The sequence below is a fragment of the Pelobates fuscus genome, chromosome 11 (genome assembly GCF_036172605.1).
Source record: "Pelobates fuscus isolate aPelFus1 chromosome 11, aPelFus1.pri, whole genome shotgun sequence".
In the NCBI taxonomy this organism is placed as follows: Eukaryota; Metazoa; Chordata; class Amphibia; order Anura; family Pelobatidae; genus Pelobates; species Pelobates fuscus.
The window spans coordinates 122,483,743-122,500,328 of NC_086327.1; the positions used below are offsets into that span (position 1 = coordinate 122,483,743).

The 16,586-nt window shown below is 41.4% G+C and overlaps 1 protein-coding gene across 1 annotated transcript in view; it reads left to right on the plus strand.

Annotated features, from left to right (window-relative positions):
* Positions 1-16,586, plus strand: part of DSCAML1 (DS cell adhesion molecule like 1) — a 195,380-nt gene that overhangs the window by 158,579 nt on the left and 20,215 nt on the right. The window contains exons 9-15 of the mRNA XM_063436831.1: positions 5,786-6,064; positions 9,043-9,162; positions 9,258-9,434; positions 12,326-12,525; positions 14,248-14,344; positions 14,439-14,567; positions 15,868-16,035. Coding sequence (XP_063292901.1) covers positions 5,786-6,064; positions 9,043-9,162; positions 9,258-9,434; positions 12,326-12,525; positions 14,248-14,344; positions 14,439-14,567; positions 15,868-16,035 — 1,170 coding nt within the window. The remainder of the gene's footprint in view (positions 1-5,785; positions 6,065-9,042; positions 9,163-9,257; positions 9,435-12,325; positions 12,526-14,247; positions 14,345-14,438; positions 14,568-15,867; positions 16,036-16,586) is intronic.

The window sequence follows — 16,586 nt, forward strand, 5'->3', positions numbered from 1 at the left end:
CTTTTCGCTGCCACGAAGTGCCAGGTCCCCCCCCCCCCCCCCTCTCAGGTTTACCTCCCTCACCTCTGATCTATTTCCTTGACAAGCCCCAGCACAGGGACCTGTTGTGTAAACATATCGTATTAATGCCCTGCCCTTTACTCAGATCCCCTGCTTACTGTTTTCCTGAATGTTTGTTGGCTTTTAAAAAATAATGTGTCCGTCGCGGTCTCCCTGATCTGTCGGAGACTTAAAAGCTTCTCCTGTGCATCAATTATTCAGGATCACCCAGGGAGAGATGTTTCTTAATGAATAGAGCCGAGCTGAGATTGTGCATGGCTCATTCTATCCGCTGCTACAGATTCTTCAAGCACATCATATACTCCCCTACATCTCCACTCATATTCAAATACCTAATCCTAACCACAGACACTGTACTCATGTGAGTCTGCACTCAGGTAATCCTATACTCCATTACCCCTGTTAGTGTCCACTCAGATATTCCTGTACTGGTTTACTCCCCTACATCTCCACTCATATTCAAATACCTAATCCTAACCACAGACACTGTACTCATGTGAGTCTGCACTCAGGTAATCCTATATTCCATTACCCCTGTTAGTGTCCACTCAGATATTCCTGTACTGGTTTACTCCCCTACATCTCCACTCATATTCAAATACCTAATCCTAACCACAGACACTGTACTCATGTGAGTATGCACTCAGGTAATCCTATACTCCATTACCCCTGTTAGTGTCCACTCAGATACTCCTGTACTGGTTTACTCCCCTACATCTCCACTCATATTCAAATACCTAATCCTAAACACAGACACTGTACTCATGTGAGTATGCACTCAAGTAATCCTAGATTCCATTACCCCTGTTAGTGTCCACTCAGATACTCCTGTACTGGTTTACTACCCTACATCTCCACTCATATTCAAATACCTAATCCTAACCACAGACACTGTACTCATGTGAGTATGCACTCAGGTAATCCTATATTCCATTACCCCTGTTAGTGTCCACTCAGATATTCCTGTACTGGTTTACTCCCCTACATCTCCACTCATATTCAAATACCTAATCCTAATCACAGACACTGTACTCATGTGAGTATGCACTCAGGTAATCCTATATTCCATTACCCCGGTTAGTGTCCACTCAGATATTCCTGTACTGGTTTACTCCCCTACATCTCCACTCATATTCAAATACCTAATCCTAAACACAGACACTGTACTCATGTGAGTATGCACTCAGGTAATCCTAGATTCCATTACCCCTGTTAGTGTCCACTCAGATACTCCTGTACTGGTTTACTCCCCTACATCTCCACTCATATTCAAATACCTAATCCTAAACACAGACACTGTACTCATGTGAGTATGCACTCAGGTAATCCTAGATTCCATTACCCCTGTTAGTGTCCACTTAGATACTCCTGTACTGGTTTACTCCCCTACATCTCCACTCATATTCAAATACCTAATCCTAACCACAGACACTGTACTTATGTGAGTATGCACTCAGGTAATCCTATATTCCATTACCCCGGTTAGTGTCCACTCAGATATTCCTGTACTGGTTTACTCCCCTACATCTCCACTCATATTCAAATACCTAATCCTAAACACACACTGTACTCATGTGAGTATGCACTCAGGTAATCCTATATTCCATTACCCCGGTTAGTGTCCACTCAGATATTCCTGTACTGGTTTGCTCCCCTACATCTTCACTTGCATTTAAATTCTCGTGTGGATTCATAATCACAGTCTCCTTTACTCCTGTGAGTGTGTACTCATTTACTCCTATATAGATGTACTACTTGGAGTCGCCACTGGGGTATTCCTATACTCATGCTCCTTTGAGTCTGCACTCAGGTTTACCTATACCCATTTTGCTCCATAGAGTCTGCACTCAGGTACTATTATACCGATTTATTCCTTTGAGGGTCCCCTCATGTACTTCTGTTTTTCTTTATTCGTGTGAGTTTGCACTCAGGTATTTATTTACTCACATATGCCTCTAAGTCTTCACTCGGGTACTCCAATACACAATTACTCCTGTGAGTGTCCACTCATTTACCTCTGCACTGATTTACTCATATAAAGCTTGACCGATGTAGTCCTATACATACTCGTATACACTTGTACGGTAAGTCTGATCTGCTGTACTTGTATCCTCTTGCAAGTGGGCCCTTGTGTACTCGGTACTCGTTAACACATGTGGACCAATACTCGAGAACTCTACTCACAGCTCTATAACCTCTGGGTTCCCCTCCTCATCCCCAGCCTTTCTAACCATGCTGTTACTTTGGAGGGAACGCTTTGCAAATCAAGTACATGCTGTTAAATAAACCCAGCCTGCACTTTACCTTTACCTCCCAAGTGCCCCTATTCAAGAGGGACCGTCCCTACTTGAAGTCCAATCCCAAAGGTACCTCTTTTCTCAGAGCTCCATATTTTAGGTGTGTCTGAGTGTATAACAGAGCTCCACAGCAATAATACTCCCAGTAATGTGTCTGAGTGTATCACAGAGCTCAACAGCAATAATACTCCCAGTAATGTGTCTGAGTGTATAACAGAGCTCCACAGCAATAATACTCCCAGTAATGTGTCTGAGTGTATCACAGAGCTCCACAGCAATAATACTCCCAGTAATGTGTCTGAGTGTATAACAGAGCTCCACAGCAATAATACTCTCAGTAATGTGTCTGAGTGTATAACAGAGCTCCACAGCAATAATACTCCCAGTAATGTGTCTGAGTGTATAACAGAGCTCCACAGCAATAATACTCCCAGTAATGTGTCTGAGTGTATAACAGAGCTCCACAGCAATAATACTCCCAGTAATGTGTCTGAGTGTATCACAGAGCTCCACAGCAATAATACTCCCAGTAATGTGTCTGCGTGTATCACAGAGCTCCACAGCAATAATACTCTCAGTAATGTGTCTGAGTGTATCACAGAGCTCCACAGCAATAATACTCCCAGTAATGTGTCTGAGTGTATAACAGAGCTCCACAGCAATAATACTCTCAGTAATGTGTCTGAGTGTATAACAGAGCTCCACAGCAATAATACTCCCAGTAATGTGTCTGAGTGTATAACAGAGCTCCACAGCAATAATACTCCCAGTAATGTGTCTGAGTGTATAACAGAGCTCCACGGCAATAATACTCCCAGTAATGTGTCTGAGTGTATCACAGAGCTCCACGGCAATAATACTCCCAGTAATGTGTCTGCGTGTATAACAGAGCTCCACAGCAATAATACTCCCAGTAATGTGTCTGAGTGTATAACAGAGCTCCACAGCAATAATACTCCCAGTAATGTGTCTGAGTGTATAACAGAGCTCCACAGCAATAATACTCCCAGTAATGTGTCTGAGTGTATCACAGAGCTCCACAGCAATAATACTCCCAGTAATGTGTCTGCGTGTATCACAGAGCTCCACAGCAATAATACTCTCAGTAATGTGTCTGAGTGTATCACAGAGCTCCACAGCAATAATACTCCCAGTAATGTGTCTGAGTGTATCACAGAGCCCCACAGCAATAATACTCCCAGTAATGTGTCTGAGTGTATCACAGAGCCCCACAGCAATAATACTCCCAGTAATGTGTCTGAGTGTATAACAGAGCTCCACAGCAATAATACTCCCAGTAATGTGTCTGAGTGTATAACAGAGCTCCACAGCAATAATACTCCCAGTAATGTGTCTGAGTGTATCACAGAGCTCCACCGCAATAATACTCCCAGTAATGTGTCTGAGTGTATAACAGAGCTCCACAGCAATAATACTCTCAGTAATGTGTCTGAGTGTATAACAGAGCTCCACAGCAATAATACTCCCAGTAATGTGTCTGAGTGTATAACAGAGCTCCACAGCAATAATACTCCCAGTAATGTGTCTGAGTGTATAACAGAGCTCCACAGCAATAATACTCCCAGTAATGTGTCTGCGTGTATAACAGAGCTCCACAGCAATAATACTCCCAGTAATGTGTCTGAGTGTATAACAGAGCTCCACAGCAATAATACTCCCAGTAATGTGTCTGAGTGTATCACAGAGCTCCACAGTAATAATACTCCCAGTAATGTGTGTGAGTGTATAACAGAGCTCCACGGCAATAATACTCCCAGTAATGTGTCTGCGTGTATAACAGAGCTCCACAGCAATAATACTCCCAGTAATGTGTCTGAGTGTATAACAGAGCTCCACAGCAATAATACTCCCAGTAATGTGTCTGAGTGTATAACAGAGCTCCACAGCAATAATACTCCCAGTAATGTGTCTGAGTGTATCACAGAGCTCCACAGCAATAATACTCCCAGTAATGTGTCTGCGTGTATCACAGAGCTCCACAGCAATAATACTCCCAGTAATGTGTCTGAGTGTATCACAGAGCTCCACAGCAATAATACTCCCAGTAATGTGTCTGCGTGTATCACAGAGCTCCACAGCAATAATACTCCCAGTAATGTGTCTGAGTGTATAACAGAGCTCCACAGCAATAATACTCCCAGTAATGTGTCTGCGTGTATCACAGAGCTCCACAGCAATAATACTCTCAGTAATGTGTCTGAGTGTATAACAGAGCTCCACAGCAATAATACTCCCAGTAATGTGTCTGAGTGTATCACAGAGCTCCACAGCAATAATACTCCCAGTAATGTGTCTGCGTGTATCACAGAGCTCCACAGCAATAATACTCCCAGTAATGTGTCTGCGTGTATCACAGAGCTCCACAGCAATAATACTCTCAGTAATGTGTCTGAGTGTATCACAGAGCTCCACAGCAATAATACTCCCAGTAATGTGTCTGAGTGTATCACAGAGCCCCACAGCAATAATACTCCCGGTAATGTGTCTTTAAAAAACAATAAATGTGTTTTAGAAATCAGTGTTTAAATAAGACACATTATTATTACTACCATGCATTATAGCTAGATACATTGTTAATAGTAAGTCACCTAAAATTTCACAGGACAGCCCCGCCCCTGGCCACACCCCCAATAACACACCTAAATTTAGAGTGTATCTGTTTGTCCATTTGCATTTTTGGAGGGAGGACCCTGCTCTTGGTTATTAAGGCACGGTTGCCTGCTCAGCTCTGCTGCACTCGGCAGTCCGCACAATACGGCAAAGCTTAATGGTTTAACGAGTCTTTAACCCAGATACTGTGAGGTGAACGCGGTCACGCTACGCACTGTTTATTGTGCTTTATTGTACCAGGAAAACACGGATAAAATAGCAGCTCTCTGTGATATAAAGCAGGTCACGTTAGGTGTCAGTGAAGAGCTTCATGGCTCTATATATATTTATGCAAGTTAATACATTTTTATTTTTATATATATATATATATATATATATAAATGGAAGGTCACGTTTGACATAGGTTCTAATTATATCTTAATAAATCATACAGTTTGTGGAATCGACTAATCTATCGTTATTTAGGGCACACCTCTCCTTTGCCTATTCTGCGCCAGTTTTGTGAAACAAACTCAAAAGATGTAAGATTTAAGATTACAAAATGAGCCACGGGAAGTAAGATGGATTCTGGGAAATCTGTGTTGAGCTGCGCAGGAGGTAGCTAATGAAAAATGCAAAAGGCGTTGTTCAGCTTATCAAAAATAAAATAAAATACAGACTCTTTCTCTTACTTTATTGATTATTTTATTTCCTTTTAATATAGCCTGCTTTATTACACGGATTCGCTAGGCAGAAATGTGTTGTGTTTTGCCCATACCGATATATTGCAGTGCACTCATTTAATTCTCTGCTTACAGTGCCCCCACTCATCCAACCGTTTGAGTTCCCCCCTGCATCGATTGGACAGCTGCTCTACATCCCGTGCGTGGTGTCGTCAGGGGACATGCCAATACGGATCACCTGGCGAAAGGACGGACAGGTGATTGTATCTGGCTCAGGAATCACTATTGAGACTAAGGAGTTCATGAGCTCTCTGCAAATTTCCAGCGTGTCGCTCAAGCACAACGGGAACTACACATGTATAGCGAGCAACGACGCAGCCACAGTCAGCCGAGAGAGGCAGCTCATTGTCAGAGGTGAGAAAAGCCAGTTGGAAAAAAATAAAAAGCAGGTGCGTGGTATCGAGGGATGGATTTATAGGGATTGTACCGTCTCATGAGCTCCTGATCTTTGCTAACAAATTGTTTGAAGTTAAAAAAAGAGACAATGAAAATCTTTTTGTGTAAAATTCATGGCGGTTCTAAGGTCCGAAAGGCATATACCTAAAAGCAACATTTAAGCAGAGTCCGTAAAACTTTTTTAGAGAATCTTCATGGTGTATACATAATACAATGGGGGGGGGGAATTAAATATAGCATCAAGATGTTTTACATTTTGAAATACATGTCATTTTTCTCACACGGTAGCAAGCATTGTAAACGCTTAATTTAATGAAATGAAAGGAATGAGGAGTGTTTGGACAGTTCTAAGAAATGAGAAGTTTAAATGAGAACAAAACGCACAATTAAAGGCACAGGGAAATGACAGACAAGGGGGGGGACCTGAAAAATGGTTGGGCTCATCGGAAAATGCTTAAAATGAATGATGGCAAAGCAGAGTATGGCGTTTGAAGCAAGGATCAGTGGCAGTGCAGAGGTTAATTGAAGGTTAATTAAGAGTGTTGTAATAGCACTCAGTAGAGCTATGTGTTTTTAAAGGGTTAAAAGAAACCTTTGGGTTTAAATACGTTTTTAATGTGCTGTGTTAATGTAAGCATGAATATATAATAAGCTTGTGATTCAGGGCTGCATGTTGATGTAATCATGAATATATAATGAACCAAGACACATACAGATAAATATTCATTGCAGTGCGCCACTGAGAGTACATATCACATAGGGCAGACAAGGGCCGGATATATAGATTAAATATTATATATGGCAGACAAGGGCCGGATATATAGATTAAATATTATATATGGCAGACAAGGGCCGGATATATAGATTAAATATTATATATGGCAGACAAGGGCTGGATACATAGATTAAATATTATATATGGCAGACAAGGGCCGGATATATAGATTAAATATTATATATGGCAGACAAGGGCCGGATACATAGATTAAATATTATATATGGCAGACAAGGGACGGATATAGAGATTAAATATTATATATGGCAGACAAGGGCCGGATATATAGATTAAATATTATATATGGCAGACAACGGACGGATATATAGATGAAATATTATATATGGCAGACAAGAGCCGGATACATAGATTAAATATTATATATGGCAGACAAGGGCCGGATATATAGATTAAATATTATATATGGCAGACAAGGGCCAGATATATAGATTAAATATTATATGTGACAGACAAGGGACGGATATATAGATTAAATATTATATATGGCAGACAAGGGCAGGATATATAGATTAAATATTATATATGGCTGACAAGGGACGGATATAGATTAAATATTATATATGGCTGACAAGGGACGGATATATACCGGTAGATTAAATATTATATATGGCTGACAAGGGACGGATATATAGATTAAATATTATATATGGCTGACAAGGGACGGATCTATACATTAAATATTATATACGGCTGACAAGGGACGGATATATAGATTAATTATTATATATGGCAGACAAGGGCCGGATATATGGATTAAATATTATACTGTATACGAAAGACAAGGGCAAGACACACAGAATAACTATCACATAGGGCAGATAGGGGCCGAATACATAGAATAAATATTATATATGGCTGATAAGGACAGGACACACAGAATAAATATCATATAGGGCAGACAAGGGCCGGAGACATAGAATGGATATCGAGTAGTCTGTGTTCTGAGTGGGGAAGTGCGTTCCTTGCAGGGTTCTGAAAGGGGTTGTGTGTTCTATGCAGAGTTCCAAGTTGGATAGTGTATTCTGTGCAGGGTTCAGGTGGGGTAGTGTGTTCTATGCAAAGTTCTTGGCGGGGTAGTGTGTTCTGTGCAGGGTTCTGAGTGGGGTTGTGTAGTCTTTGCAGGGTTCTGAGTGGGGAAGTGTGTACTATGCAGGGTTCCAAATGGGATAGTGTGTTCTATGCAGGGTTCTGAGTGGGTTAGTGTGTACTATGCAGGGTTCTGAGTGGGGTAGTGTTCTATGCAGGGTTCTGAGTGGGGTAGCATGTTCTATGCAGGGTTCTGAGTGGGGTAGCATGTTCTATGCAGGGTTCTGAGTGGGGGTAGCATGTTCTATGCAGGGTTCTGAGTGGGGTAGCATGTTCTATGCAGAGTTCTGAGTGGGCTAGCATGTTCTATGCAGAGTTCTGAGTGGGCTAGCATGTTCTATGCAGAGTTCTGAGTGGGCTAGCATGTTCTATGCAGAGTTCTGAGTGGGGTAGTGTGTTCTATGCAGGGTTCTGAGTGGGGTAGTGTGTACCATGCAGGGTTCTGAGTGGGGTAGTGTTCTATGCAGGGTTCTGAGTGGGGTAGTATGTTCTATGCAGGGTTCTGAGTGGGGTAGCATGTTCTATGCAGGATTCTGAGTGGGGTAGTGTGTTCTATGCAGGGCTCTGAGTGGGGTAGTGTGTTCTATGCGGGGTACTGAGTGGGGTAGTGTGTTCTATGCGGGGTACTGAGTGGGGTAGTGTGTTCTATGCGGGGTACTGAGTGGGGTAGTGTGTTCTATGCAGGATTCTGAGTGGGGTAGTGTGTTCTATGCAGGGTACTGAGTGGGGTAGTGTGTTCTATGCAGGGTTCTGAGTGGGGTAGTGTGTTCTATGCCGGGTTCTGAGTGGGGTAGTGTGTTCTATGCATGGACTGAGTAGGATGGTGTTCTATGTGTGGTACTGAGTGGTGTAGTGTGTTCTATGCAGGGTTCTGTGTGCTCTGGAAGTTGTCCGTAAGGTGCGCTCTGCAGAATGTCCATGATGGAAATATTGGGTTCTGCAAAACCCAATTTTCTCTATGAATGATTTTTTTTTAATTTCTTTTAGATAACACTGTAGACACTTTAACAATCTATGAAAAAAAAACTCCATATTCATCTTGTACTTCTTTTAGTCCCCCCCAGATTTGTGGTTCAGCCAAACAACCAGGATGGAATCTATGGCAAGGCTGGTGTCCTCAACTGCTCTGTAGATGGCTACCCTCCTCCAAAAGTGGTTTGGAAACATGCTAAAGGTGAGGAGTCAGGCTTTACATCACCTGCATCACTGTGCCATGATTTGTGGGCATAACCCTGGCCAGTTACTATGTCTTGTGTTGTGTCTTTACAGGCAGTGTCAACCCCCAGCAGTATCACCCAGTGCCCCTAACTGGCAGGATCCAGATTCTGCCCAACAGCTCCCTGCTAATCCGGCATGTGTTGGAGGAGGATATTGGCTACTACTTGTGCCAGGCCAGTAACGGAGTGGGCACAGATATCAGCAAGTCTATGTTCCTCACTGTAAAAAGTAAGTAAAGTCATCTTCACACAGTGACTTAAACTGTCGCTTGCCAAGTGCTGCATAGTGGCATGACATGTTTGTCTTTCCCCAGGGCAGGGGAGTTGTCCCTCAGGGGCAGGAAAGTTGTTCCTTGTGGGCAGGGGTGGTGTCTCTCGTTGGCAGGGGAGTTGTCCCTTGTGGGAAGAAAAGTGTCCCTCGTGGGCAGGGGAGGTGTCTCTCGTGGACAATGTCCCTAGTGGGCAGTGGAGGTGTCTCTCGTGGACAATGTCCCTAGTGGGCAGTGGAGGTGTCTCTCGTGGACAGTGTCCCAAGTGGGCAGTGGAGGTGTCCATCAGGAGCAGTGTTCCTAGTGGGCAGGGGAGGTGTCTCTCGTGAACAGTGTCCCTAGTGGGCAGAGGAGGTGTCTCTCGTGGACAGTGTCCCTAGTGGGCAGTGGAGGTGTCTCTCATGGACAATGTCCCTAGTGGGCAGAGGAGGTGTCTCTCGTGGACAATGTCCCTAGTGGGCAGAGGAGGTGTCTCTCGTGGACAGTGTCCCTAGTGGGTAGTGGAGGTGTCTCTCATGGACAATGTCCCTAATGGGCAGTAGAGGTGTCCATCGTGGGCAGTGGTTCTAGTAGGCAGGGGAGGTGTCCCTCAGGGGCAGTGGAAGTGCCCCTGATTGTCCCTTTGAATTTGGCCTAAACAATACTGTGTTATGTAACAAGTACTGAGGTTTTGGGATGTTCAATAGTTGCTCTGTGCTTTTATAAATCCAAATTGCAAAATGTATTCAAAAAAGTGCTGATTTGGAAAACGTTTCATCTCTGAAAACTGAATATATGGCCAACCTGTGACTAGTGTCAATTTGCTACATATCAGAGTTTAGTGAATAAACCTCTTTGTGTCTGTGGTCTGCAGATAAAATACGTGCATTTGTGCTCTGCGCAGTAATGCCAAATCTTTCTACGTTCAGCAGAGAATACAATTCTTCTCTATACAGCAAACATGGAGATCCCTCAGATTTATTCCATTCTTTCAGCTTCACTTTTATTTTTTTATTCTCCTTCATTCTTTTAACAACCTTTATAGTCTCTCCTTTTCGCTCTGCCACTCACATCCCATCACTCTGCACCCTTTCTCTCCCCGCACCCCCCTACCCTCTCTCTCCCTTCTCTCTCTCGCCGTACTACAAATTGAAATGATGTGGAGCGTGTCTCTCTGCCACTTCACTGGAGGCGGCTTTACAAGCGCAGCGAGAGATAGATCAGCAGCCTGCGGCCTCCGTCTGCTTCTGCAGTGCGACCTAAGCCTGCAATATCACCAAGGGGAGGGGGGGTCAGTGCCCCTTGGTTAAGGGGACACTACGCCTTAGAGTAACCGACCATGTATTTTTTATGTGCAGAGTGGTGTTTGAGGTTTTACTGTGCACGGTAGTGTTTAAATCTGTGTTTTGTTGTTTTTTGGGTTTTTTTTACACCAAGCCAAGTGTCTATACTATAATAAATAGAACGTGTGATACAAAAGGACATGACCAGCACTTGCTAGGGCTGGATGGAGCACTGACAATTAAGCAGCTCCAGTAGGGGGTAATACTTCGTTGCTGCTTGTTTTGCTGCACGGTTTTATATTTTTGTCTTGTTTTTTGCACTTTTGTACTTTTTCGACTTTCCAAACTTGATTTTGTTAATCTATTTTTTGCATTTGGTATGCATCTCTCGTTCCTTCCATACAGGAATACTTACCCCCGGAATCACAACCAGCCGGCACATGCATCAAAGCTCACATTGTTTATCTGTTTTATTTTATATCCTTTAGCTTAATGCTGTATGCTTATCTGAAACAGAAAATATGCACTAGGGGCCATAAATCGTGTCTGCATGCGTATCGTGTGTAGCTATTGGGCATGATAAATATGTATCGCTATCTTAGCAGTCTGGTTGTAAAACTATACATCTGCAGAATGAGTGTTCTATGCTATACACACAAGCCACAATGCATCAAGTGTACAACAATGCTTGTCAGACATCCCACATATAGGGAGTTATGTATAAATGTGTTGGAATCAATTCTAAAAACTCTTATTTATCTTTTGGGGTTTTTTTTGCGTATCCTATTTTATTAAGTATAAAACACAACTTCTACAAATTATACATTTATGCCAATCGGAAAAAAAAATCCATCACTTTGTCAGTGCCTGTATTTTTTTGTAAATATATATACATACGTACAAGGACAAGTACACTCTGGGTATAAAGTAGTATAGCTTTTATTAGCTATATCATTCAAACAATGTCAGCGTTTGTCTCTGTTTGAAGACTGAAACATCAACATTGATAATTTGTTCGAATAATATAGCTAATAAAAACTACACTACTTTATAACCAGAATCACCCCAGTTCAGCCGTCCTTGGATTTTAGATTGCTTTGTCCAGAGGCAGTGCACCATGCACCACGGTGTAGATATTTGACTTAAGATCAGGCCTTTGATTGTTTTAAATTCTGGACACAAACTCATGTTGGTGAAAACTGAATGACAGATGGAAATATTATGGTACAGACATTATTTCATAGGTACAAAAAATATGTTTCAAAATAAACATGTTAAGTCAGGTTTGTCATTTCAATAAAAAAAACAACCACCCCTTATGTCTTAGTCTACCTGGGTTTCACAGACACTATGGCACAATATGGAGTGTTTACTTTTCTACTGTATCCTTATATTCTGAGATTCTGTCTGTCTGCCCCATGTATCTGACTGTGTAGAGCATCATATATCTTCATTCAATGTTTAATGCATATAATATTTTGGGAGATTGTATTTTAACATTCAGGGTATTATGAACAATAATGATTGAGTTTAAATTAGGGATGTTACATTGATACCTGTCACAATTACATTTTCTTTTTCTTTCTAAGTTCCAGCAATGATCACCTCCCACCCCAACACAACCATCGCAATTAAAGGTCAGACGAAGGGTCTGAACTGCACAGCACGAGGGGAGCGCCCCATTATCATCCGCTGGGAGAAAGGGGACACCGTGATTGATCCAGATCGGAATCTACGCTACCTTATTGCCACCAAGGACAGTGGAGATGAAGTTATCTCCACCCTGACGGTGAGGAACAATATCTCATAGAGTTGATTGATCTCTTCATACATGAATGAATTGTAATGCATTCGTAGTTGTGTGCATACAGAAATAGCCTTCTGGCAAAGACGCAGTGATGTCAGGGTTAGTCTGCCATAGTAATCATAATCTTCGCTACATCTTGCCTATTATGCTAGGAAGCAGCACTTTCAACTGATTGGCTGCTTAGATTACCTCTGATTGCCTGTCATTTTTACATTTATACCTTTGCAAGAAATATCCTTTTTTTTACAATGAGAGAATCCAAGCTCCGCATTGCATAAATCACTTCTTATGCACTCCCCAAATGTCATTTGAAATGTGGGGAGATTTTTTTTTCCAGTCGTTTGCAACCGGGGCAGATTGAAGGAGAACAGTTGACATACATTTCACATGACAATCATTTTATTGTCTTCTAAAAAGTATTGGAAAACATTAGTAATATGTATTACATGTGCAAAAATTTGGTTCGTCCATAAACAAATTGTTTGGTCCAACTCAAAATCCTGTGAGTCCACACCCGAACAAATCAATTCACCCTTCAGCTCTGGATGATTCGATTTGTTCAGGTTCGGTGTATACCGGATGGTTAGAGAAGTGGTAACATCACTGCCATAGAACTGGTAAATTGTAAGCTTGCTTGAGCAGGCCCTCCACATATCACCTTGTTAATAATTGTAAAGCTCTGCAGATAATAGCTAGAAGGATTTGCTTCGGACGAATCCATTTGTTTATGGATGAACCAAATATTTTAAATGTCTATATTTAGTGGTTATGGTACTTAAACTGACACTTTAATGAGTTATTGATATGTAACATACAAATTATCCCTTTAAATAATTAAGGAACCATAGTCATTTAAATTAGCAAAGTCCCTGAAAATGTCTTTCCAAGAATCCTTTAAAAACAGTTATGCAATTAGATTGCCATTTTTGTCTAACCAAGGTACAGCAAGTTTATCTTGAATTATAAGTTTAAGATAAGTCATGGTGGAGGCGGCCATCTTGAAATTTATCACAATCTTCTCTGACGGTGACTGATAAAAAAAAAAGCAACACTTTATAGAACACTCTATGACAGCAGCCAATCAGAAGCTGTGATTAGCAGAGTTGCTCACAGCTTTTCATTGGCTAGGAAATAGCGAATGGTTCTTAAACCTCTGTCATGCTGTGTGTCTCACATGACCAAGATTAGCAAGAAATCTTCTGTGGATATTGTTTTATTTTTTAATTTCTTGTTAAAACCACTGAACAATCATCAACAGAAGAACGGATAAATGATCATACCTGGAATATTTTTGATTTAAGATTTATTTCATACCTACAATTTTCGTTAATTCATTTGGCAAATAAAAAGTCAGATTTGTTTCAATCTGGGAATTTTTTTTATCCTGTTTTTTGTGCCTTGTGTGTAATAAATTACACTAAATCAGCTTAGTCTCTCGTCCACTGTCAAAGGTGCATGCATATGTTTTGATATATTGTATAACATAGCCTAGACTTAGTCTATGTAACTGTTAAAATAAATAGAAATAAATAAATAAAAATCCACTTTAATGATCTGATTATTGGCCTGCCTATTGGTACAGAATTATAAGGCAATGTAATTATTATTTTATGCCAATTATTATTAAGTTACAGAATTTATTTGGGTGGATTTTTATGTGCAGATGGAACTAATATTTAATGATCATCATCTTCTATGTTCCAGCTCAAGCCAGCAGAACGAGGAGACTCTGTTTTTTTTTCATGCCATGCGATAAATTCATACGGAGAAGATAGGGGGCTTATTCAACTTACTGTGCAAGGTACAGCCATGATATCCGTAAAGATTAGAAAAATACATGTATTATAGCTTCGAGAACAGTATTTTCACTAAATATTTGTCCTGTCTTCTGATAGAGCCCCCAGATCCGCCAGAACTGGAAATTCGGGAAGTCAAAGCTCGTAGTATGAATCTGCGATGGACTCAGAGATTTGACGGGAACAGTATTATCACGGCCTTTGACATTGAATATAAAAACAAATCGGGTAAGAAATTAACGAATATCACTATAGAACTGCATGAGCCTAATTGGATGTTAATGCCTAAAATGTATGCTTGCAGATTGTTATTAAGAGGTCATAAGAAATTGCACAGTAGCCTGGTTTTATCTATTTTCGTCAAAGTCTTAACTTGTCCAGCACTAGAGATCAGATGTAGTATGTTTTTATAGAAACGGATACAATGTCATAATGTCATATGGTTTTTCACTTCTGCCCTTTTTCGAAAGTGTAACACTGTTGTGGCCTGTTTATGCCCGAATTTATTTAGTATTAAGGAGAACAGCATGTTCACCCATGCAAGACATATATTTATCACCATATTGTCTAAACACCACATGTCGGGTTTGTTTATCTTTCACTTTACTCCAATTTGTAAGAAATAAATAAATAGAATTCAAGACTTCAACATGGGGCAAATGTGTAGAGTCAGGTTGGTGGCAAGATGGTCCCAGGTTTTGGAACTCTGGGCACCAATCGGAGCAGGATTGAAGGTGTGAAGGTACCTCACTGAATGTTGCATCTATCCAGGGCCAGTGCAAAGATGTTTGGGTACATAGGCGAAGATGCATTTTTCTGCCCCCCTCTCCCCCACCCCCCAAAAAATAAAATAACAACTTCACCTTTTTTCTCTCTCAGTGAGCACTTCCTGTCAGCCCGGCCGGGTACAGTAAACAGAAGCTCCTGTACCACGGTCCGCTCTGCTCGGCCACGCTACACTCAGTGGTGTATACACACTGACAGTCACACACACTCAATGACAAACACACAAACGTCACTGACAGACACAGACCTACTGATTTGACACACACACATTCCCCAACAGACACGCACTGGCAGATGCGCAATGACAGTCACACACACGCACACTCAATGACAAACACACAGAGGTCACTGACCCTTAGTGTTTCCCTCCTCCCACCTTTCCCTGTCCCTTAGTGCTTCTCTCCCCTCCCTGTTCCTTGGTGCACTCCCCACCCCTTTATTGGTGTACCTCCTAACTCTCTTGTAGTGTGGCCGTGTGGAGCAGATCCCGGTACAGGAGCTTCAGTTTCCTGTACCCAGCCGGACCAACAGGAAGTGCTCTCTCAGTGAGAGAGCACACACACACATTAATACTAATTATTAATATTATAATTTAAATTTTTCACCCAGCCTCCCTACCTGGAGAGCTAGCGTGGATCTATCTTTGAATGTTGTCTACTTGTTGTAAAGCATGTTCTCCTCTAGGTAACACAACTGGAAACAAACCTGATTCTTTCATTCAATTGGATTCTCTCTTTCACAGATACCTGGGACTTTAAACAGTCCACTCGTAATATATCACCCATCATAAACCAAGCCAACATTGTTGATTTACATCCAGCCTCTGTGTACAGCATACGCATGTATTCCTTCAATAAGATTGGACGCAGTGAACCCAGCAAAGAGCTCACCATCAGCACAGAAGAAGCCGGTGAGCATTCTGGAGTCTGACAATACTTTGTTTAGAACATAGTTTTAGCAACATGTCTTTAAGTGCTTTAAAACGAAAATAATCCACCCTACTGGAAATGGCATTCTAATAAAGTGCTCACATAACCAAGTGATCACACATCAATCAACAAAGGGACAAGGATTCATCTACTAAAAAACCCAACTAAAGTGGTACAGATGCAATCCTACTCAAACAGTAGACCATCTAGGACAATGCTTTGCAACCGGGTACTCAAACCACAGCAGCAGTCTAGGTTTTTGTCAATATCCCCACTGGAATAGAATTTAAAAATGCCTAATTCCTGCATTGCCAGGGTTCCTTGAACTCAAAGTTGGGAAGTACGCATCTGGAAAATACCTCCCAGGTAGAAGCAATTTGGTCATCCGAGAAAAGACACATTTATTCAACTGTCAGCGAAATGGGGACAGCTTTTATACACCATCCAAAAAGAAAAGGGATATAATCCCATATAATTAATATCAGGAAAATATTGTCCACAGTCAACTAAAATTACAGAATTCCCTTAAATT